Below are 24,265 nucleotides of genomic sequence, written 5' to 3' on the forward strand. Positions count from 1 at the left end.
TTATCGTCTTACAATTTTAGTGCAATATGTTAGCACATGGGGTATTCCCTTGCGTAGCTTTGGTTCCACCTCATATTTATGCTCCCAAGCAACTGATATTCCTAGAGTCCCATCGTTCATACGAGAAACATCGACCGCCATACAATGAAGATAATCATCTAGCCTACATTCTAAAACACAGAACCTCTCCCTCTCTAGGTGGACCAAGCTAGCTAGGAAGTCCAGGGCCTCCTGTGACTTCACAGTAGGGTAAACAAGAACTTTCAAGATCTTCAACACGCCCTTCTAGCCACACATCCAACTTCAAATCATAGGCAATCAATATATTTACGTCATGTTTGTGTTCGATCCATTGCCAATACAGTGTATTACCTACACTTAGAGGTCTTTCTAGCCAGTCCCTACGACACATAGGGTGTAGTTTGCGCCTTGCAGGAGCAAGCTCTTTCCAAGATCTATCATGCACACTATACTCATAGAAGATAGCAGAAGATGTGTCTTTGGGTACACGGAAAGCTACAATAATCCTGTCGGGATTCTCAAGAACCGCATAAATGATCAGACAATCATGGAGATAACTTGGAGGATTAGGTAAAGCTTCCCATTTTCCATTGACCGGATCAAAAACCTCACTCCAACTATCAGCAGTATGATGAGAAGCTAAATGATTTCTAACATAGATCTTACCCCCTAGAACTGAAGCCGCAGTGTTACATATCTTAGAAATCATTGGAGGAGAAACACGAACCCATTCCTTAGCAATACGGGGACTAACCCGTAATTTACATCCTTGGCGAAGTGGCTCATGGGAATAGTTCATACCCCCAAAACAGTAAAGGTGGGAGCCTAGGGTTGTTAAGGCACTGGACAAGGGAATTTTTCCATTCCAGAAAGGAATTAACTGTTTTGGGTATACCTTGTTGGAACCGCTCGCATATATAGTAATGGTATATATACCACTTCAAAGCTGCCCACGCATTTACAACATCCTTCACGCCCGTCGCCTCCAGGGAAGGTACACAGAAAAAGATGTCGTAAGAACAATGTGAAAAGATCTTAGAAGCACGATGACGATCATGAGAATGAGATACATGTACATGATGTGCTCTTGGATACCGAATATTTGATAATTCAGAAACATATGATCGATGGAGTACTGACTTTTTTTGTCTTTTTTTTGAGATGCCTTCTTCTTCTAGGAGGAGTATTTCCTTTTTCCTTTTGTTGGACTGATGCCTTCTTTCCTGGAAGAGGAAAGGTGCCTGCTGCCTTTTTCTCTACCACTAGGAGAACCCATTGATCGCTCAGTGATAGATGAGAGAGAGATATGAATCAGTTTCAGTTTAGAAAACAATGGATGATGTAGCTACAGGCCGTATGATATGAATCACGTCTTTTAATTGCACACTCTAAAATTAAAACACAAGGCTTCATGCCTTTATATATTGCACCATATATATTAAGTTCTTGGACTTCAACCACAAGATCTTTCTCTCCCGGCCATGTCGATATTTGATTGTTGCTAGGAAACACCTTCCTCAATTTCGGGCTTCAACCACCATATATATATATATATATAAATTTTTCTCATTCAATCACCCATCTTAAATACTCAACTGTGAGGAACACTAGATTTATGGTGGGCATATTAGATTTTCATAATAACCATTCGGATTAGGTTTTCAAGCCTTGCGAGAATTCTTCTTCATTAATTAGCTACAACACTTTCAATCACGCATCCATCTTCCCAATTGCTAAAGAGGTTAATGTGAGATATGTGCATTACACAATATGGGCCCATTTAGGCCCACAATCAAATCCTCTTTGTTTAAAGCTACGTCGTTCAGGTTGAAAATATTAGAGTTTCTACTGCATGGACATGGTGATATGTCCATGACTAAGAATAGTTGACATGCATGAATCTAGCATTATGTAAAAGTAGATAAAGAAGAAATCTGAGTATATTCATGCATGTGGCATTTGTAAAATGATATACAGAATTTGTGATTTTCATATGCAGAACTTTGAATCAAGCAGGGCTTACAAATTGTGACACACTCTGTTCAAAGGATTGTATTTGGAGATGCCTAAAGTATGTGTGTTTTAGTATGGAGCACTTACAAATTGTTTAGCTTGATTGTGCATTTTGATACGAGCTTGGGTTTTGTGTACCTTTTTGAATTTTGATTGTCCCATTGTTGTGTAGTTTGTCATAAATTTCTGGCTTGACGAGTAAATGAGTTGGAGAAACAGTTGATTTTATATTGTGACATGGGGAATGTGCAATATCTTTGTGGGTTTGATACATGACGGCTTGTAATTCGTACTCTACCATTGAATGGATGTTATTCACAGTTAAACAGGAGTCGAAAGAATACAAATTCACAAGCAAAATATTTAGCATGCAAATTCAAAATCTGATATGCAATGAATGTGGTTTTAAAAACTACCTAACAAAGTGTGGAAATGAATGTGGGCAAGTGTAAAGCATTCAAATGAAGAATAGCTTAATACCCAAAAAAAAAAAAAACTTAACAAAAAATTTCACAAACAAAACTGAAATAGATTCAGATTTCTACCTAATCCCAAATTCAAAACGGTATTTGGTACAAAAAAAATTTTCTTATTTACAATCGCAAAAAAATTATACATAAAAACATAAAGATACAACATTCTCAAATATCTTATACTTTAAATCACAGTTCGAAGTCACATATTTTTGTCCTTGCTTTCCATGAAATTGATCAAATAAACTTTGCGTAACCGTTAACTTCTAGAAAAGGGCTTTGAAATGTTGTTGTTGTTGTAGAGGGAGAGACGTGCGTTTAGGGTGAGAGGGAGAGAGAGATGTGCTTTAATAAAGAGAGATCATAAGGGCATTAAGACACTTGATTCATTAAAAAAAAACGATTTCAAACCGTTGCTATGGGCCTGGGCTCCAATTGCATATCTTGGACAAACGAGAGTTAGCTCTCAAGCCACCACCGAAAATATATATTAGATCATCAAAGATTCATAATTTAAACATTAATCTCACTTAGTAATTTATCTTTTATTTTAATTAAAATACTTTACATCTCTCTCCCTACTGCCTCCGGCCCTCATTACCAAAACACGGTACATCTCTCTCTCCCCATGGCGTTTATTATACAGTAATGCTCACTGTTTGACGTGTTTACTCTACGCTTAATTTGGGATATTGTAGTTCAAGAGGTGGGTTATGTGATATTGCAAGCAAACCAAGACCAAAAACAATGATTTTTGCGAGCCACGAAGGTAACCCAGAAGTGGGTCTTCAAGTCGGGGAGCGGCTTTATCTTGGAATGGATTTTGGCACGCCTGGTGCGAGATTTGCGCTCATCGTATCAGCAAGGGACAATTCACGCTGAAGGAAAGAGGGAATATCTGCTATATAAGGTAATAATAGTTTATCTTTTGGAATTCTTATTTACAAATGTATGCAAAGTGTTTTTAGCAATCTAAACCTCTTGACTGCATAATATTGGGCATGGTAGTGTCTTGAACATTTGAGAGAATTTTTATAATGTTAAAAAAAAATAAGGTCTTGAAATTTTGGTGATGCGAGCCAAGTAAATTGTGGGGCTAGATTTTTTTTTTTTTTGGATGAATAAATTGTTGGGTTAGATTTTATTCCAGAAATTGTCTGCGCATTACCAAATTTGCATAGAAATTTTATACATGAACTAGCTCTCACTTCGGGAGGATCCAGGAAAGCATATCATTTGTATCGACTCATGGAAAATTTTAGCTACATTTGTACAACCACTCCAATCTCAATCTCACTTAGTAATTAACCAATGTGGGACTAATTTTATGGAATGTCACACTCACCTTATGTGCTTAATGATGCTCAACAAGAAGAATGTAATGGTTATATGTACTACTGCAACAAAATTTATTGCCCAGGTGAACTGAGAATTTTGTTTCTGATGTCTAGAAAGAGCAAAGACGCAATAGATTGGATACATTCTTGGAAATCAACACTTCTCTTGCTGCTTGAAGACGTTCCATTTCATCTTCGCCAGCTTATTGCTTCCATTTCCATTGATGGGACTTCTGCAACTACTATAATTATAGACGGGTGGGTACCTTTGAGATTTGTCCCCTATCGTTTGCCTTGTTTTCCTTTCCCATGTCAAGATGCATTTGAAGAGGGCATTCTGAATTTGGTATTGCAGCACGACAGGAGAACCATTGTGGAGACCTTTCCTCTACAATGAGAGCTGTTCTGATGCTTTACCGATAGTAATGTCTATCGCTCTTGAAAACCATACAGTTTGTGCTGGGTCCTCGACTCTGTGCAAGCTCGTCTCATGGTGGAATGTTTACGATTCAAATAAAGATTCTGCAGCATTGTTGCATCAAGCAGATTGGCTGTTGTGGCTTCTTCATGGAAATCTTGGAGCGACCGATTCCAATAATGCGTTGAAGGTAGTTTTGACTATTTCTTTCCATTCAGGACTTGCTACCTCTACCACTTGTCAATTGCCAAAAATTTGTGTTGGAAAAACTATTTTGATTGTTGTTACCCTTCACAGGTAGGCTATGATCCTGAACTTGACTCCCTATCCACCCTGGTTGCTCTCGCATCCGTATTCTAAACTTCTGCCTTCTGTCAAAGCTCCTGGAAGTCCAATTGGCTTTTTAAAAGAGGATGTTAGAACACAATATGGTATGTCTTCTTTGTATTAAGTAGTCTGGTAATGAAGCCTATATGCTCTGTAATTTTCTTCCAAGACACAATTTCTAGATACATTGGTATCAATTGGAAGCTTGGTCGAATTGTTATTCGCTGGGAACTGACAACTTTGATAAAACGTTTCTTTAAAAAAATTCCTTTGGAAGATTTCATGTAATTTCAATTTTATAAAATACATCTGTGCAGGTTTTCCAAAAGAATGTGTTGTATGCACTGGAACCACTGATAGTATAGCCGCCTTTCTTGCCGCTTGTGCATCACAACCAGGGAAAGCTGTGAGATATCTGCTACACTTACCTTTCTCATTTAATCATTAAGGAAATTGTAACACATGTTTAGGGTTTCCATTTCCATGTTTTAGACGTCACATTTATTTCAGCATAGAGCCAAATGTGAAATTCACCCTACTGCAGACATTGCATTTCATAGTGCTATGGTTTTTTTTCTGTCTAGATGATTTCTAAAATTTCCTAGGAACTTTTTGCTTTACATTGATGCAATTAAGCTGTTCTCTGAATTTCCATGAATTTTGTTTGTAATGCTGATATTTAGGTCACTTCTTTGGGTTCAACCCTTGCTATCAAATTACTGAGCACCAGTAGGATCGAGGATGCACGATCTGGGGTGTATAGTCATCGTCTAGATGATAAGTGGCTAGTTGGAGGTGCTTCAAATACCGGTGGAGCTGTTCTTGGACAAATTTTTACTGATGAGCAGTTGGAGAACTAAGTGAACAGATTAATCCCATGAAAACCTCTCCACTAGACTACTACCCTCTGCCAACAGTTGGAGAGAGATTTCCCATGGCAGATCCAAAGATGGCTCCTAGGTAATGAATCTCTACCTAACTTCTTTATGGAATTTGTAAGAGTCATTCTAAATCTAATAGATACTCATTTTTATATATTAATCCTTTTTATACATGCTTGAATCTTAATTTTGAGAAGCATACCCTATTATTTGCATATTAAGGTATATACATGGTTACAAGTTTTGAAAAAAAGTTGAATATGTTGGGATTAATTTTGCGACTGCACCATCCTTCATGGTAAGTAATATGAAAATAAATTGCAACTTGAATGGCCTTGAAAATATTTACAAAATTAAGGCACCTAGTTGGAGCTTGGCCATCTGCTACTTAGGGACACCTTTTTTTTTTTTTTTTTTTTTTGACGATTTAGATGTTGTATGTTGTGTGGACATGTGTTATGGGAAACTGCCATCCCCTCCTCCGTCCTTTCTCTCTCTCCCCTGGTTTGGCAGATATTGAAATAACTAATCTTGCTTTTGGTTGTAATCTGGCTGAAGACAACAATGTAACTAGAACTGACATCTCAACCCTGATATTTCTACATTCTATGTCTTTTGGTTTGTGGATTTCTGTCTGCGGTAAAGCAAGTACAGCAGGTAGACTTTAAAAGTGAGGACTTAGGTATCTCTGTTTAATGTTACCATGGAGTACACTACAACAATTAATAGACGGAGAAAAAATTGGCTGCGTCTTCTGTATGTATCAACTTGTTGCCGTTTTACCATTATTCTGAGACTCTTTGCATGTCCTGATTGTAGATAAATGTCGGTCATTGGGTTTATTCTTTTTTTTTTTTTTTTTAAGGTATCTATGAGTCCCATGATCTATCCAAAAAAAAGAAGAAGAAGAAGAATGATAGAAAATTCAACATAGAAGCCAAATCAACAGTAGCAATAATATTTTATGTTTTTATGGAGCAAAATTATGTGAGAATGAAATATATCCAGAAAAACTGTATGAGCCAATATCAAAGGTTTTTTTTTTTTTTTTTTGAGTTTTTGGTATTTAGTTGAATTGGCCTATGATGAAAGTTTAAAAAAATAAAAAAATAAATAAAGCATATTTCTTTGAAACTAGTTCTTATTGAATGGATTTTTTTGTTCTTCTTTTGATGAATTTGAATTGATTGTTTTCAACTGCGTTGTGTTAACTTTTTTGGCTTCAACAGCTACTAGTACTATAGAGTGAGCATCTTCAGCATAGATATCATTAAAACAAGACTTTACAACAGGATGGAAGACGACTTTCTTGAAAATGATTTAGTTATCTATATCAAGAAATAAATAACTGAAAGTTTTAGCTAAAAAATGTTGATAAATGATTTCCATTATCTAAAACATCTATGGGTCCCACTATTATAGGAACTTTGGTGAAATTTTTATGTTCTTTTTTGTATAATATTTATGTCCAAGTTGACTAGATATACTTTTGTATACTCCTTTTTAATTCTAGGTAATGTTAGTATACAAAGAATCTCATTTGAATTTTTCTTTTATATAATGTTTAAACTTCATTGCTAGTAATATTGTTTCATTAGTTCGGTGCCCCTAAGAGAAAAATCATGGCTCTACCACTGGCTCTTAGCAAAAACTATTTATATGGCATATGTTTGTTTGACAGTTTTGTAAAGAGATCAAAGGTTTTTGGCCTAAGTTCAAGTTTTGTAAATCAATGATGCAACCTGTTTGTCATTTCCGACTAATCTCTGATTATCATCTAAAATATCACCAAAAAAAAAAAAGTTTCAAGTTTTATATGTCCATGCCAGAGCTGAAGTTGTGAGTGTTGCATGGGGTTTTGTTACCTGTGGCTGTGGAAAATACCTCTGTTCTTCCTTTTTGTTAACTGGGTAATCCCATTAATGATATCTTCAGGTTTGGCATTTGGACTAGTTATTATAATATAAATCCCAGAATGTGATGGATTAGAGGTGATTTATTTCTTCATCCAAGTATTTATATGCCATTTTACAAGAGTTAGAATAATGATAGGCTGAGCAAAGTTGATTTACTTGGAGTTCCTGTTTGGAGGTTGTCTTTATCAGGTTTCTACTTTATAAAATCAGATGTGTCGGTTTTGGGACATTCGGAGCAAATACACTATGTGGACAGTAATCTTCAACCGATAATGTGGTGGTTAATATCCCATGGTCTGTCAATTGATAATGTGGCCGTATGTGTCACTCTAACATGCTCCTCAGCCTCCTCCTGCGTGAGGGAGAGATTCTCCCACTGCCACGTTATCTCTTAAGCCATGGGATAATTGTTCATTGCTGAAAACTAGACCTAACCCCACCTCCTCATGAGTCGTAGCAAAGAAAAGATCCTTGCTGAAAGCAAGACAAAACCCCTCCTTTAGCTTCTCACGAAGACCCTCGGCGCAAACCCAGAGAAGCGAACCCTTGAGAGGGACGTGGCAAAATCAATCTTCATATAAAAATTGAAGTGAGGGGAAATGGATATGATAACACAGAACAAAGTTTAATTCGTATTTCGGTTACTGGCGAGCCACAACAATTGCACCTATCAAAGGAGCTAAAAGAATGATCGAAATGATTGAGTTCAAAGTTCAAACGTAACAAACCAACAAGGTAACCCCATCTCCAACGGTCCAAAGATTAAAATATTTGTAATATTTTGAACCATTCATGAACATGACATCAAATATGTTTAACACATTTATGGCTCCCACGTAAGTAAGAGGTTGTGCGACAGCTAGAAAATGAAAGTTTGATAGAATATAGAATAAAGATATACACACAAGAACCCGTCTCAATGAAAAAGCATAATAAATTGGGTTGGTAAGTAATACTACTCCTGCACCTCCTAATATAAGACTTTATCTCAAAAATACTGTTCGTTTAGTTTGCGAAATAGACCCCTGGAATGGAATAGTTATTCTCATGAAATAGTCATTCTTTTGTTTAGTAGGAGTCTAAAGATATACACACAAGAACCCATCCCAACGAAAAAGCATAATAAATTGGGTTGGTAAGTAATACTACTCCTGTACCTCCTAATATAAGACTTTATCTCAAAAACATTGTCCGTTTGGTTTGCGAAATAGACTCTTGGAATGGAATGACTATTCTCATGGAATAGTCATTCTTTTGTTTGGTAGGAGTCTATTCCTGCGAATAGTTATTGACATGGGAATAACAAATCTTATCCACACAAGAATAATTATTCCTCTAAAAAAATGAGATGAATAGAGCATTCCCAATGGAGGAGACAAACTATTTTTATTCAAAATAGCTCATCAAAACTCACTTTATCAAGTTTAGGTAATGAATTTTTAAATGTCTTTTACATTTGATTAGTTATATTTTTATCTATATCGTTTAAATATTTTTTTAATATATTTTTATTAAAAATTGTGAAAGAATATTCTCATAATGATCCCTTAAAAAATGGGAAAGGTTTTGGAAAATGAGACAAACAATAAAAAGTAAAATGCCTCATTTGAAAAGTGCTGCTATATATAGTTTTTTTTTTTTTTTTGCTAATCCAATCAAATATCCATTTTGCATTTTTTTTTGGCTAATCCAATGTGGGGGGTTTCTTACAACTCTTATTAGCTATTTTAGATAAAAAGTACCATTTGACTCCTCCATTGGCATTGGGAGGACAAGGTTTTCCAAAATAGCTTCTTCTTCTTTTTTTTTCTCAGAAATAATAATAATAAAAAAAAAAAAAATCATGTGGTTGGCTGACCACCTCAATGGGTGGTCAACCACCACAAGTTAAACCATTTTTTTTTTTTTAAATTTCAGATTTGAAAAAAATAGAAATCAAATGGGGTTTTTATTAATTTTAGTTCAATTCTAATTATAAAATATGTGTTGCTACCAAACTAGAAAATTGTAATAATTATTCAATTTCAACATCTTCTATTCCCAGTAATAACTATTTTCTTTCCTGATAAAATACGCATTCCACGAACCAAATGAGCCCAAAAAAATCATGTATCGGTCATAGTAAATCCATTATATGTAAAGAGATAAATAATCAATTGTTTTCTTTCATAAGCTTATTGACCTCACCAAGAATTTTTATTTTTTATTTTTTACGAAAACTAAATGCTAAGGAATGTGAATTGATGTAGGTACAGTTCCAGGACTAATATCATTCTTTTATCTTAGAGAGTGGTTTGAAAATATATATATATATATAGAGAGAGAGAGAGAGAGAGAGAGAGAGATTTTGAATAATTACAGATATACTCAGATATCCAAATTGAAGCTTACTAATTGTAATTACTCTTTATCTTTAATTAAAGGAATTACTTATTTTATATATATATACTTGTTTGTTTAGGTAAACTTAAAATTGTTCGAATTGTATAATTGTATATTACTGACATTGGTAAACAACCCAAGCCAATTTGATTATAATTCAATTCGTGTTGATCATAAGCGGAAAACTCATATTCTTCGGTTATTGATAGACAATTTGTTGGATAGTACTCAACACAATCACCACAAGAATACCGATTATGAAATTAGTGTTGTAATTAAGCAACTGTTTCTTTCGAATATTAGTTTACAATTTTCAATCAACAACCGGTTAATGTATAGGGCATCCATGAACACATACTTCACAAACAATGAATTTATCAACCTCAAAATGCATTTAACGGCAGAAATGTTATGATGTGATTAATTTTTCGTAAGGATATTGAATTCATACATACATGTAAATGATTTGATGGGATAAGGTAATCATAAAAATGTGGCCAATGTGCTGTGTGTTGACCATGATTCATGACCCTGTTAGGAAATTAGGCGCCACTAATTCCTCTTTAGGATCTTGGGATCCAATCTGTTAAGAAGACAACAACACACAAGTACGGTAAATAGTATTTTTACCAAAGATACAGCTCGATACGTTCTCAGGTAAGATTGGAGGAGTCACACCGGTCTCACTTAAAATCCAATCTTTCCTAGACAGAACATACACGTGTATTTTTGATTAGTACTATAAACACGCACAAACATACACAAGACAAGAAATTTATACGTGGTTCGGCCAATACTGCCTACATCCACCAAGTTGCAGAGATTTCACTACTTTGGTAGAAAATAACGGGGAGACTTTACAAGAGATATTTCAGAGAGAGATTGCACACAACTCTTCTATGTTGTGATCTGCAATTCTTATATGCCTAACACTAGACTTATCTCTCTATACCTTTTTCTCTCAACCTTTCCTTCTTTTTCTCTCTCTATACTATTCTTGTCTTAGCATACTTGAAGCATTGAAGCTTGATGCTCCTTATATAGGTGTAGAAGGGTTGGTGAGAATGGTTGGTGCAACAACCATGCACTATTCTTCCGACGGCTTGGTTGGTGCAACAACCTTTCACTATTGCTTTGACGGCTTGGTTGGTGAACTCCACCAACCATTTGACCCATGTGGGATTCATGGCTTGATTAATTCAAGGCAATTTCCAACAGACCCCAGTTGTCCTAGGAAACATATTGTAAATATCTATGAATATTTTTATTTTTTATTTTTTTTCTTGTTTGAGATAAGCCACAAATTGAGAATATATAGTATTCCTTTACGGTAAAAATGAGTTGAAAATAAGTTGTTAATAATAGATTATCAAGAGAAATAGGTAAAATAAATTTATATGCGAGATATAAATTTTTAAAAAAAATTTGTATGGAAACATTTTTTTTTTCTTCCTATAATTCTGTTTTGTATTCTAAGTTTGCCTACTATTAATAACTTTATTTTTAGCGGTTGTAACTTTATCCGAGATAAAACAGAAAAATTTGTATTCAAACACTCTCGAAGAAGTTTTATTCCAAGCAACTACTCAAATGGGACAGCATCATTTGTGATATCCAATGATCATTGGGTGATACCCATGATCCAAGAAAATAAATAATCGGACAATTCTTAGTTTTATTTAGGTTATTAGTATTTAATTTCTGATTAATTAGTAAGTTAATCATGAAAAAATAACAAAATTTGAGATGCTTATAGAAAACTATCATCTACTTAGTTATTAACTAACATTTGAGGGTACCTTCTTGGAAGACCCTAGCTTGCAATTTGTCCTCGTCTCGGGTCTCCTATATATATTTTTATATATTTTTTTTTAATTTTAAAAATCCCTGATCAAATACAAAAACAATACCTTTAAGGAATAAAAAAACAATGAAGATAAGAGTAAAGGAAAAGGAGAAACAATTGAAAAGCAAACACAAGATGGGAAAAAAACTAGGGTACCGTGCAATGGTCAAGGTTGCAGGTTGCAGGAAATTACGAAGTCTGCCTCTGTAGTTGCAGGTTGCAGGACCTATTCCTCTCAAGCTAGTAGCCGTAGGTAGTGCGTGAACCGCAAGAATGCTTTAAATTCATATTTAAAAAGAGTGGAGGGCAGAAAACATGACAAAAAGGCCAACTGGCATTTTAGCCATTTACATTTTTGCCCTTCTTGTCTGTTTTTACTTTTTTCCTTTTTTTCCGCGCGGAGCAGCAATTCTGTTGCTTGCTGCTCTACACAGACTACACATATATAGGGATGTGAAGTGAGCGAAGCGTCTTGCGAGTAAGTTTAGGCTCGGCTTGCATAAGCTTAGTTCGTGCTCGACTTTAATATTAAATGAAGCATTTTGTGAATACGAATCCTAACTCGAATATTAAACAAAGCAAGCTCGGCTCGATTCGGCTAAACTCGTGAGCAAGCTCGGATAAGGCTCATCTCGCTTATTAAACTCGGCTCGTATATTTTATATTAAGTAACAAATAACAATATATAGTCAACATTACTCTTTTACTCAATAATAACAAATATATTATATACCTTTATATTTTTGTTATTTATGTATATGTGTATATATATATTTTATATATATATATATATAATAAGAAATATATGATATTTTCATTAATCATTTTATCATATGATATAATCATATAGTACAAGTGTACAACTGTACAAGTTATTGCGTCATTTAATACAAATATTATAAATAGATAGTTTATACTTTGAAAATTGGAATCGTATACTGTATATCATATAATCATTAATTATTATATAATCATATGGTATATCTGCATAAGTTATTGTGTTATTTAATCAATACATTATAATTATATACTTTATTCTTATAAAACATATATGATATATTACATGATATGATATCTAAGATAATATTAATATTAATTGTAAGATAATATGATCATAAAATTTAAGTATGAGTGTATGACCATTAAATCATTATGAATTTATTACTTAGAGTTTGAGTATTACTATTAGATTAAATGATTAATAATTAAGTAACTAATTTGTTTCTTATAATTTATACATTATAATCACAATTTACGGTAAGTAAAAACTTAACAATTTGAATTTAAATTATATATCATGAATCGTGATAATGAGAATATATAATATAAGTATATAAGTTATAACAATTAACATTGACCCATTACCCATATAAATTAGATAATGATACAATCATATAACTATATAAGTATATAAATGTTTACATATAAGATACAATATATATTAATATTGACATTATATACTTGACTCGTGTTAAATATTAACATTTTAATATATTAACTAAATAATACTATATGTAATATGAATATATAATGGTAGATTATTGGTGCGTGTGAGTGTGACATAAAACGTTTGACATTATCATTTAAAAAACACTTAATATAAAATATAAAAGAAAAAAAACATGATTGAATAAACAAAATTTTTAAATCGCAATTATTAAAATTGAAATATCAAACTGACCATAAATAATACTAAATAACACAATTTTTATTCTTAATTCTTAAATTTTGAATTTTGAATTATTGATTAAATTTAATACTGGCCGTCCAATTTAATTGAATTTAATCTTAGACGTTGGATTTAATCAATAGAACCAGTGTCACCATAAAATGCACACATAAGATTAATTCCAGGTGCACTATAAATTAATCTTTAAGAGAAAAAAAAAACCTAACCCTAAATCCTAATGGCCGTCTCTTTCTCACACTCACACAGCCGTCGTCCCTTCCTCTTCCTGACTTCCTCACACAGACGCGCTCGCAGGCTCGCAGCGATGCTCTCCTCTCACCTCGCCTCTCGCCGTCTCGCCTCTCGCCTCTCACCTCGCCTCTCACCGTCTCGCTGTCTCGCTTCTCGCCTCTCGGTTTGCCTCGATCGCCATCTTGCTTTCTTACCTTTAGTTAACATGCAACTGAATGACCATTGTGCTTAAATTGGACTTTAGTGGCATAAATTTGAGAGCTACTGTTCATGGATTTTCTGATGGGTTTATGTTTTCTAACTGCTTCCCTTTTTTAAATTTTTTTTTATTTTTTTTATTTTATTATTTAACTGCTTTCATGAGTTTCATCTGATCTGAGATAATCACTTCCCAGTGAAAAACCTTAGCTGGGAATAAGTGCATTGAGCACAATAGTAATAATTCTATTTCAAAGGCTGATCCTTTCTCCCCATAATTAGTTGCTGTTGGTTTTGATAGCCATGTTAATTCAGTAATAAAAAAGTCGAGCTCGAACAGGGTTCCAACCCTGTCGAGCTGAACTCGAGCAGCGAAGTCAGGCTCGACTCGAGCTCGAGCCTGACTCAAAAAATGAACGAGCCCAGCCTGGACAGCCCAAGCTCGGCTCGGTTACACCCCTACATATAAGTTGCCCAAATCTTCACGTTTTACCAACGAACCAGTTCAGATTCTCCTTCGCCTTCACTCCGCTAGCTCTCAAAATGTATCAAAATTGTCCATGTCCGGTTTTATGGAATGCTTCGAATTCCAGAGTGATGGTCATGCTCCACGCCAAGATCTGTGCAAGCATGTTCCTCACATCCCTCAACCACGGGTACTCTTGTTTCTTTGTTTTTTGATAGTTTTCTTACAAAAAAAAAAAAAACCACGGGTGCAGTAGTTTTCTTGCTTTTATTTCCCTCAAGTTTTTTTTTTTTTTTAATTAAAAAAAAATTTGTATAGAGCTCAAGTGTTGGATGAACAAGGTGCAAAACATGGATGAACCACATCGAGACTTGTTAAACATCTGGGTATTTGACAAGGGGGGAATCTCCTAGGTTTTGGAGAGAAGGGCAGAAAAATGATAAGGACTATAGCGAATCCGAATCATGTCTATAAGCTTCCTATTTTTGCGGTAGGCTGACCGACCGAGTGTTCATCGATCCATATGATATGTGTATAACATTTCCCTATGATGCTGAATGTGCAAAGGACAATCAGGCACAACTTTGTGAGGGTATCAAGATTGATACTCTTGATTTTCGATGTTTGGTGGCTGAACTTTTAAAGGAGCCGAGGATGTATGAAAATGAGGTGTTAAAACCTTTACCGATCGATCTTCAATTTTTTTTTTTCCAAACTATTTTTAATTGGTCTCAGTTCACCCGATTTCAAGACGGTTAAACAACATAGTTTTTACTCATTGTACCATCTTGCAACTTTCGATGCTCTAGATCGATTTAGATTTATTCATTTGATTATAGAGTTTCGTGACAAAAACCGTCGATATTTTGAAATTAACCTCCAGTTGAATAGAACTGATTATATGTTATCTGACTGGACAACAAAGTTAACGAGGGGCACTTGTCTCCATTATTCTATGCAAAGATTCTTAGATGGACATTTGGGGGTGCTGCTGATGATAATTCAGCTAATTTTTTCCTTGGATTTGTGAGAAATGTTCACCACCATTTCCTTAAGAACTATGGAAATAAGGTATTTTCTTTTAGTTTAATTGGTCAATTTTTATAATTGAATAAATTATATATACTAATACACTTTTTTTTTCTCTCTCTTCTTTTTCTTTTTTAATTACAGGCTAAATTTCGTGAAGAATTTGATGAAGCGATCAACACTTTATTTCCGAGGTATTGCACCAAAATTTTAGATGCAGTTTTGAGGGACTTTAATGGCTGTGAAACATTCTTCAAAAATTGCAAGGTGTATAGAGTGTTGAAAAAACTGCCATTGAGATATATACCAGAACACTACATGGAAGTAGACCTAAGTTTCAAGGACTGATTGATGATCTACTAGTAACGATTCAAACCGAGACTTCTAATTTGTTTGTTTGTTTGTTTTTTTTTTTTTTTTTCCTTTCCTTTTCTATGGATGTCCATGGCGCAATTTATGGTTCTTTAGTGTTCATTATACATTTTTTGTTTCTCCAATGACGGTGGTTTGTGGTGAGATTATATTTCTTTCTTAGAGAGTTTATACAGTGGACATGACAGTATCAATATTCAATAGTGGTTGGGTCTTTTGTTTATTTTTATATATTTAAAACTTGTAACCACTTTTCAAAAAAAAAAAAAATTAGAAATAAACAAAAGACCTAACCACTATTGAATATTGATACTGCCAAGTCCACTGTATAAACTCTTTAAGAAAAAAATATAATCTCACCACAAACCACCGTCATTGGAGAAACAAAAAATGTATAATGAACACTAAAGAACCATAAATTGCGCCATGGACATCCATAGAAAAGGAAAGGAAAAAAAAAAAAAAAAAAACAAACAAACAAATTAGAAGTCTCGGTTTGAATCGTTACTAGTAGATCATCAATCAGTCCTTGAAACTTAGGTCTACTTCCATGTAGTGTTCTGGTATATATCTCAATGGCAGTTTTTTCAACACTCTATACACCTTGCAATTTTTGAAGAATGTTTCACAGCCATTAAAGTCCCTCAAAACTGCATCTAAAATTTTGGTGCAATACTAGCCTGTAATTAAAAAAGAAAAAGAAGAGAGAGAAAAAAAAAGTGTATTAGTATATATAATTTATTCAATTATAAAAATTGACCAATTAAACTAAAAGAAAATACCTTATTTCCACAGTTCTTAAGGAAATGGTGGTGAACATTTCTCACAAATCCAAGGAAAAAATTAGCTGAATTATCATCAGCAGCACCCCCAAATGTCCATCTAAGGATCTTTGCATAGAATAATGCAGACAAGTGCCCCTCGTTAACTTTGTTGTCCAGTCAGATAACATATAATCAGCTCTATTCAACTGGAGGTTAATTTCAAAATATCGACGGTTTTTGTCACGAAACTCTATAATCAAATGAATAAATATAAATCGATCTAGAGCGTCGAAAGTTGCAAGATGGTACAATGAGTAAAAACTATGTTGTTTAACCGTCTTGAAATCGGGTGAACTGAGACCAATTAAAAATAGCTTGGAAAAAAAAAACTGAAGATCGATCGGTAAAGGTTTTAACACCTCATTTTCATACATCCTCGGCTCCTTTAAAAGTTCAGCCACCAAACATCAGAAATCAAGAGTATCAATCTTGATACCCTCACAAAGTTGTGCCTGATTGTCCTTTGCACATTCAGCATTATAGGGAAATGTTATACACATATCATATGGATCGATGAACACTCAGTCGGTCAGTCTACCGCAAAAATAGGAAGCGTATAGACATGATTCGCTATAGTCCTTATCATTTTTCTGCCCTTCTCTCCAAAACCTAGGAGATTTCCCCCCTTGTCAAATACCCAGATGTTTAACAAGTCTCGATGTGGTTCATCCATGTTTTGCACCTTGTTCATCCAACACTTGAGCTCTATACAATTTTTTTTTTTTTTTAATTAAAAAAAAAAAAAAACTTGAGGGAAATAAAAGCAAGAAAACTACTGCACCCGTGGTTTTTTTTTTTTTGTTTTTTGTAAGAAAACAACAAGAAACAAGAGCAAAAAGAAATAAGAGTACCCGTGGTTGAGGGATGCGAGGAACACGCTTGCACAGATCTTGACCATCACTCTGGAATTCGAAGCATTCCGTTTGAACGTTGGGTAAAGCTGGACATGGACAATTTTGAGAGCTCGACGAGGGAAGGCTAAGGAGAATCTGAACTGATTCGTTGGTAAAAAGTGAAGGATTTGGGCTAGTCTGTAGAGCAGCAAGCAACAAAATTGCTGCTCTGCGTGGGCAAAAAGGACAAAAAGTAAAAACAGACAAGAAGGGCAAAAAGTTGGCCTTTTTGTCATGTTTTCTGCCCTCCAAGTGAAGGATTTGGGCAACTTATGTGTATAGTCTGTGTAGAGCAACAGGTACTGCTGCTCTGCGGATCGTGCGTGGAAAAAAAGTTAAAAAGTAAAAACAGACAAGAAGGGCAAAAATGTAAATGGCTAAAATGCTAGTTGGCCTTTTTGTCATGTTTTCTGCCCTCCACCCTTTTTAAATATGAATTTAAAGTATTCTTGAGGTTCACGCACTACCTACGGCTACTAGCTAGAGAGGAATATGTCCTGCAACCTGCAACCATGCACGGTACCCTAGTTTTTTTTCCCATTTTGTGTTTGCTTTTCAATTGTTTCTCCTTTTCCTTTACTCTTTTCTTCATTGTTTTTTTATTCCTTAAAGGTATTGTTTTTGTATTTGATCAGGGATTTTTAAAATTAAAAAAAAAATATAAAAATATATATAGGAGACCCGAGACGAGGACAAATTGCAAGGTAGGGTCTTCCAAGAAGGTACCCTCAAATGTTAGTTAATAGCATCTCAAATTTTGTTATTTTTTCATGATTAACTTACTAATTAATCAGAAATCATGTAGTTTTTTTTTTCTTACTTCAATTTCAATTATGACATATATGTTAGTCACCAAAAATAAGAATAAGTATTTTTTTATTATTTTTTTTTAATGTTCTCCTTCATTCTTAATAATAACTTTTCATTTTTTTTAATGGAATACACATTTCACGTACCAAACTAGACTTAACTCTTAAATTTTAAATAAATTATAAAATTAAATACTAATAACCTAAATAAAACTAAGAATTGTCTGATTATTTATTTTCTTCATGGGTATCACCCAATGATCATTGGTGTACAAAAACTTCACTAAACTCGAACTCCTCATGACCATGGTCCATGGGATTCATGATTTGACTTAGTTGAAAGGTGCCCTCTGCGCTCTCAAGCGGTGTGTAGGAGTGGCCTTGGTGCTGCTGAAGTCACATAACTATCAGAACCAAAAGAATATAAAGAAAAATAATGCTACAATCGAAAATTGAGTAAGGGTATTGGTAACAGGACTATGAGGAATCTACAAGCATACATCTTGGTGCTGCTTCTTCAAAAGAAAGGCTTTGGAACTAGCATCCAGGGTACAGCAACAAAGGCCAGTAATAATAGCACAAGCTGGTAATGGAACACATTAGAAAATTGTAAGGAACGACCACTTGTTATTTTCAAATAACATTATAAATTTAAAATTATTCAAAAATAAAAAACTAAAAGAGAGACAACCTGCACTGTTTGCCGGCCAACGAAAAGCTGGTTTTTGCCAAGATCATCACTAGGACTGAGGAACATGTATATCACTACATGGTATAAATCAGCTTTTGAACCAGTGCACCACTTCACAAGGATGAGAATGGACAGGTAGCTAAGCAAACTGTTTAAAAAAAAAAATTATCTGGGGAACAAATTGGAACCTGGAATAATGCAGCTAAATGTAAGTTGAAGTTGACAACAAGTTGACAGATGGGCAATAAAATTAATTCAATGGTGAGATATGTGAAAGTAAATATGTGATGTACACACGTGATCTCAATGGATAGCTCAATCGGTTACGGACCATACCAAATGAAGTGGAGATCACTAGTTCGAATCTCTTCTTCTCCCTCGAGACAATTACTTAAAAGAGAGAGAGAGAGAGAGATCTACACACATTAACCTATAAATTACTGACTATGACAGATCTTGAAAAGAATGAAAATGCTTAAAGTATGCAAAAATCCAAATAGCACAATGTTACCAGATATTCAGGCTACTCATGAAGAATTTGGCATTGCAATAGCTTAATATGATCCCAAGGTTCAGTTGGGCCACCCCAAGAGGAATCGACATTTTCATCTTCAAAGAGTTGAGGAATGGCAGTTCACAGCGGGTACCATGCCATGCAGGATCTACGCCAAATGGATAAGTGGGACGCATCTTAATCAAGCCCACTGTAGTAGAATATATATCTGCCAAAAAATACAAAATAAAAATGATATGCTTAAAGAGCTTACAATAATTCACGGCATGCATATGCAGAGGGAGCAAACAGCTCAAATGGGACCGAGAAAAATTCACTGTAGATCAAACCTGTGTAGATTGAGAAGAGTGCCATCATCAAAATACAATAACGAACACCAAACATTATTTCCATAATGTCTCCAAGCTTCTGTAAAACGGCAGAATAGTGATTTAATTAGATTTACCGCAAAGAAATTCAAACTTATCAAAAACAAAACTACAGACCGGATTTTAAATATAGAAGCTTGAATGTCAAACAAACTATTCATATGAAAAAGGTGTCAAGATAATGGTTTTTTAACAAAGCAAAATAAATCTCTCACCGTGAATGGATGAAATATTCATGCATTGTACACTTGTATATATACTTGACTTTGCAGGGTTTCATTAACAAGACACTTCAATTATTTATTTATTTATTTATTTTGGTAAGTAATACATTTCAATTACATGTTACTGAGTTGCCACCTAATACTCGTCCAAATCCAACTAACCCATGCTAAAACTTTGACTAACACAAAACCTTAAAATCATTCAGCAGGTTCAGAATCCCTATCAATCACTAAAAATCCGCAGCTTGCATGTAGAAGGATATAGTAGGTCTACTAGCTGTCAAAGAACCTAATAAAAGAAAATATGATAAAAACAAAAAAACAAAAAGCTAGCAAGCACAATATGAGAATGATTTCTTCTCAAGAAAAGCATTTCTACATACATGGATATAAAGAGGTTATGGGACGAGGATGCAGTTGTTGATTACAGCAATATCAGCAAAATCCACCGCTAATTAAGACATAAAAATTCAGCATATTGCCAAAAATTCATGAAATTTGATGATCCTCATGTATTCACAATGTAACTGTGATCAACAGATCTAGGGCAAAAAATGATATACAGTGAATTTCAGATTGATTGTTGAACTTCATAAATGGTTACTATGCCATCAAATGAGGAATATAACACAGATTTCTCTTTCCCTATTACTCAGTTCACCTACATTATGGCCATCTACTGATTTGGTGGACAAAAAATGAGATCAATACAAGTAAATTACATGAAGTGGATAAGATTTCCCAACATATGATCAAATGAAAATCCCTTCTCCTAGGGGAATAGCAAAACAAGTAAGTGTTGAGGAAGTCATTACTAGTTTCAAATACACTCTTCCCCTTGTAGTTTGATCGTAATTTCAATTTGGTCCCTTTATTTCAATTTGAATTGAGAATTATATACTTTGCTCAGTGTGGTGCAGCAATTGGTTTGAATTAGTCTAGTGGATGGAGTTTCAAGATGGTGCAGCAACACATTTGTATTAGTTTTAAGTGTATGGGATTTGAACACATGATCACTATATGAGCTTTGCTCAAGGCTATTGTCCAAATTTGCAAATTCATGCTCTCAAAAGTACCAATTTGAGACTCAAGTTTCAATTGAAATAAAGGGAATACAAATATACAATAGTGGAAGGTTTTTATTTTTTATTTTTTATTTTATATGTACAATAGCGGAAGTTCTAAACAGATGTAGCCAACCCTTAGTGGTTTAGACATGGGTTACTTGATAGTTCTAAGCTCCTAGAGGCATTAATGTGAGCAGGCACTTAGCACACACTCCATATGTCTTTCAATCATCAACAACAATGTTCAACTATTAATATAACATAAAGTGAACACAACGTTAAAGAGAAACCCACCCGTATGCATTAACTATTCTTGGAAAGGAGAAATGAATTTGTTTGTGCGAAAATAGGTAGGCGGTAACTCCTTTTGTTTGCAAAACCTGGAAAATTGCTCCAACTTGGGAGTTAAGAGTCAAGTGCTACCCTCTACAATGCATCCTGGATCTGCAAAAGTCAAGTCCAGAATTGTTTTTTGAGTAAGTGGATAAAAGATTCACATGTACATCATAGCCGAAATTTTTTATTCAGGGTGGTCCAAATATATACAAAGGAGAAGAATACTGAATACCTGTTTTGTTGCAAAAACAGGACTCCAACCCTCAGTAACAAGACACTTTTTTGTCACATCAAGGCTAAGCATGTTCAGGGTGTGATATACGGATTTCTCCTTTCTCACCTTCATAAGCTAAAAAATATTGCTAAATAACCAAAAAAATAGTTCAACATAGCAAAGACCTATTCATTATCTAAATCAATTAATTTCACTTAATATAATAAGATTGAAACAGACCAAAAGGTCCCACTGCTCAAAGTGATCTCCAATAGAATAGTCTGTAACACCCATATATATAATTCTAACTAAATTTCCAAACACACTCAAACTGTAACATGTCAGCGAAGAATTTTGTTAATTAGATTCGTTTAGATGATTGGTGCAGCTTGGAGCTCAGAGTTCATCAGACACTGTCTGATTGACAAAAAAATTACATTGAAGACTGAAATTATTATTCATCAGAAATGAAGGACTATTATATTTCAGCCATTGATATCAATTTCAAAAAATATTACTCTCATCTGTTAGAGCCACAAATACTCAAGTACTTGTTAAAACAGTTCAAAAAAAAAACAAAAAACAAAACTATGTTCAGCAGTTTAAGGCATGTTTGGGTGGCTCGGCTGGGATGGAAATTTTTTTACCTAGGCTAAGAAAAAATTGCAAAAAAAAAAAAAAAATACTACACATGAAAACATTTTAGGATCTTTAAGTATTAGCAAGGATTTTGAATTCTGGATAATTCCAGTAACATAAGAAGCATGCGCACACACATAAAGATAGCCAAGGTTTACATTGAAAGTACAATACGTATAAGAACAATTTAGCATTATAAAGCCCAAAAGTACATAGGATGACAATACAAATAATATTGTTGACAAAATGAATTATCGTCTTACAATTTTAGTGCAATATGTTAACACATGGGGTATTCCCTTGCGTAGCTTTGGTTCCACCTTATATTTATGCTCCCAAGCAACTGATATTCCTAAAGTCCCATCGTTCATACGAGAAACATCGACCGCCATACAATGAAGATAATCAGCTAGCGTACATTCTAAAAAGCAGAACCTCTCCCTCTCCAGGTGGACCAAGCTAGGAAGTCCAGGACCTCCTGTGACTTCACAGTAGGATAAACAAGAACTTTCAAGACCTTCAACACGCCCTTCTAGCCACACATCCAACTTCAAGTCATAGGCAATCAATATGTGTACGTCATGTTTGCGTTCGATCCAATACAGTGTATTACCTACACTTAGAGGTCTTTCTAGCCAGTCCATACGACACATAGGGTGTAGTTTGCGCCTTGCAGGTGCAAGCTCTTTCCAAGATCTATCATGCACACTATACTCATAGAAGATAGCAGAAGAGGTGTCTTTGGGTACACTGAAAGCTACAATAATCCTGTCGGGATTCTCAAGAACCGCATAAATGATCAGAGGCATCAGACTATCATGGTGATAACTTGGAGGATTAGGTAAAGTTTCCCATTTTCTATTGACCGGATCAAAAACCTCACTCCAACTATCAGCAGTATGATGAGGAGGGAAATAATTTCTAACGTAGATCTTACCCCCTAGAACTGAAGCCGCAGTGTTACATCTCTTAGAAATCATCGGGGGAGAAACACGAACCCATTCTTTAGCCATACCGGGATTAACCCGTAATTTATATCCTTGGCGAAGTGGCTCATGGGAATAGTTCATACCCCCAAAACAGTAAAGGTGGGAGTCTAGGGCTGCTAAGGCACTGGACAAGGGAATTATTCCATTCCAGAAAGGAATTAACTGTTTTGGGTATACCTTGTCGGAACCGTTCGCGTGAATAGTAATGGTATACCATTTCAAAGCCCCACACGCATTTACAACATCCTCGTCATCCCTCGCCTCGAAGGAAGGCACACAGAAAAATATGTCATAAGCACAGGGAGAAAAAATCTTACGATCACGACGACGACTCACCCGGGGATGAAATAACGTCGCTGTCGCTGCCAGGCCGAGGTGTCGGTCCACGTAGTACTTGTCTGCATCCATTGAGTATTTCAGTTTTTCCTTCGTTGGGGGGCTGCCTTCTTCCGTGGATGAGTCAGAGAAAGTATGGGGAGGAGACCGATTCATAAAATCTTTCAACGGCATCTTCTTCGCAGAGGTGCGCTCTTTTCGTTTTTTTGGGATGCCTTCTTCCCGGAAACATTTCATTTTTCCTTTTTTTGGGATGCCTTCTTCCATGGTTGAGTGAGTCGAGAACGGTAAGATTTGGGGGGCCTTCTTCCCGGACTTTATGGCGTGGATTTTTGAGAGGAGGAATAAACTTTGATTGTTATCATTGATCCAATACGTGGGATTTAAATAGAGTTGAAAAAAAAAAGACAAATACTCATACCACTCGGACTACTAATCCTTTCCGTACTGGGAGAATAATTCCCTTTTACTTCCCAAACTAAACTAGGAGAACCTAGAAACATCTCCTAGTTTGGGAAGTAAAGATTTAACTCAAATATTACATTGTAACCCATTCGACGCCGTTTGTTTTCAAGGCAAACTCTGATGATACAAGAAGTTGTTTGAGTTGATCACAAAATCTGAGTTCAATCGGAACAAAATCCAGCCTTACAACTTGTCCAAGAAGCCCAAGTTGAAGATTTCAGTGAAAAACAGAGACAAGCATGGAGAAGGTGTGAGGAAAAAAAATAAAAAGATAAAGGAAAGAGAAAATCGTGAGA

At 34.9% G+C, this 24,265-nt stretch overlaps 1 protein-coding gene and 2 pseudogenes across 2 annotated transcripts; 1 reads left to right on the plus strand and 2 right to left on the minus strand.

The window, feature by feature from the left end:
- LOC148587431 (uncharacterized) lies at nt 1–2,196 on the minus strand (annotated as a pseudogene).
- Nucleotides 2,197–3,089: 893 nt separating this feature from the next.
- Nucleotides 3,090–7,451, plus strand: LOC132166388 (D-ribulose kinase-like; annotated as a pseudogene). The gene is made up of 7 exons (XR_015911314.1): nt 3,090–3,417; nt 3,963–4,102; nt 4,200–4,452; nt 4,560–4,693; nt 4,907–4,995; nt 5,273–5,549; nt 7,406–7,451. The product of XR_015911314.1 is annotated as a D-ribulose kinase-like (transcript).
- Nucleotides 7,452–18,289: 10,838 nt separating this feature from the next.
- Nucleotides 18,290–23,911, minus strand: LOC132167208 (uncharacterized). The gene is made up of 5 exons (XM_088513828.1): nt 22,443–23,911; nt 19,661–19,739; nt 19,329–19,539; nt 18,818–18,965; nt 18,290–18,516 (listed from the first exon to the last, which is right to left on the minus strand). Exons 1-5 carry the CDS (start codon nt 23,769–23,771, stop codon nt 18,388–18,390), a joined length of 1,896 nt encoding a protein of 631 aa, XP_088369954.1. The 5' UTR covers nt 23,772–23,911; the 3' UTR covers nt 18,290–18,387.
- Between the last annotated feature and the right edge of the window lie 354 nt (nt 23,912–24,265).

The sequence above is a fragment of the Corylus avellana genome, chromosome 2 (assembly GCF_965113065.1).
Source record: "Corylus avellana chromosome 2, dhCorAvel1.hap1.2, whole genome shotgun sequence".
Lineage (NCBI taxonomy): Eukaryota > Viridiplantae > Streptophyta > Magnoliopsida > Fagales > Betulaceae > Corylus > Corylus avellana.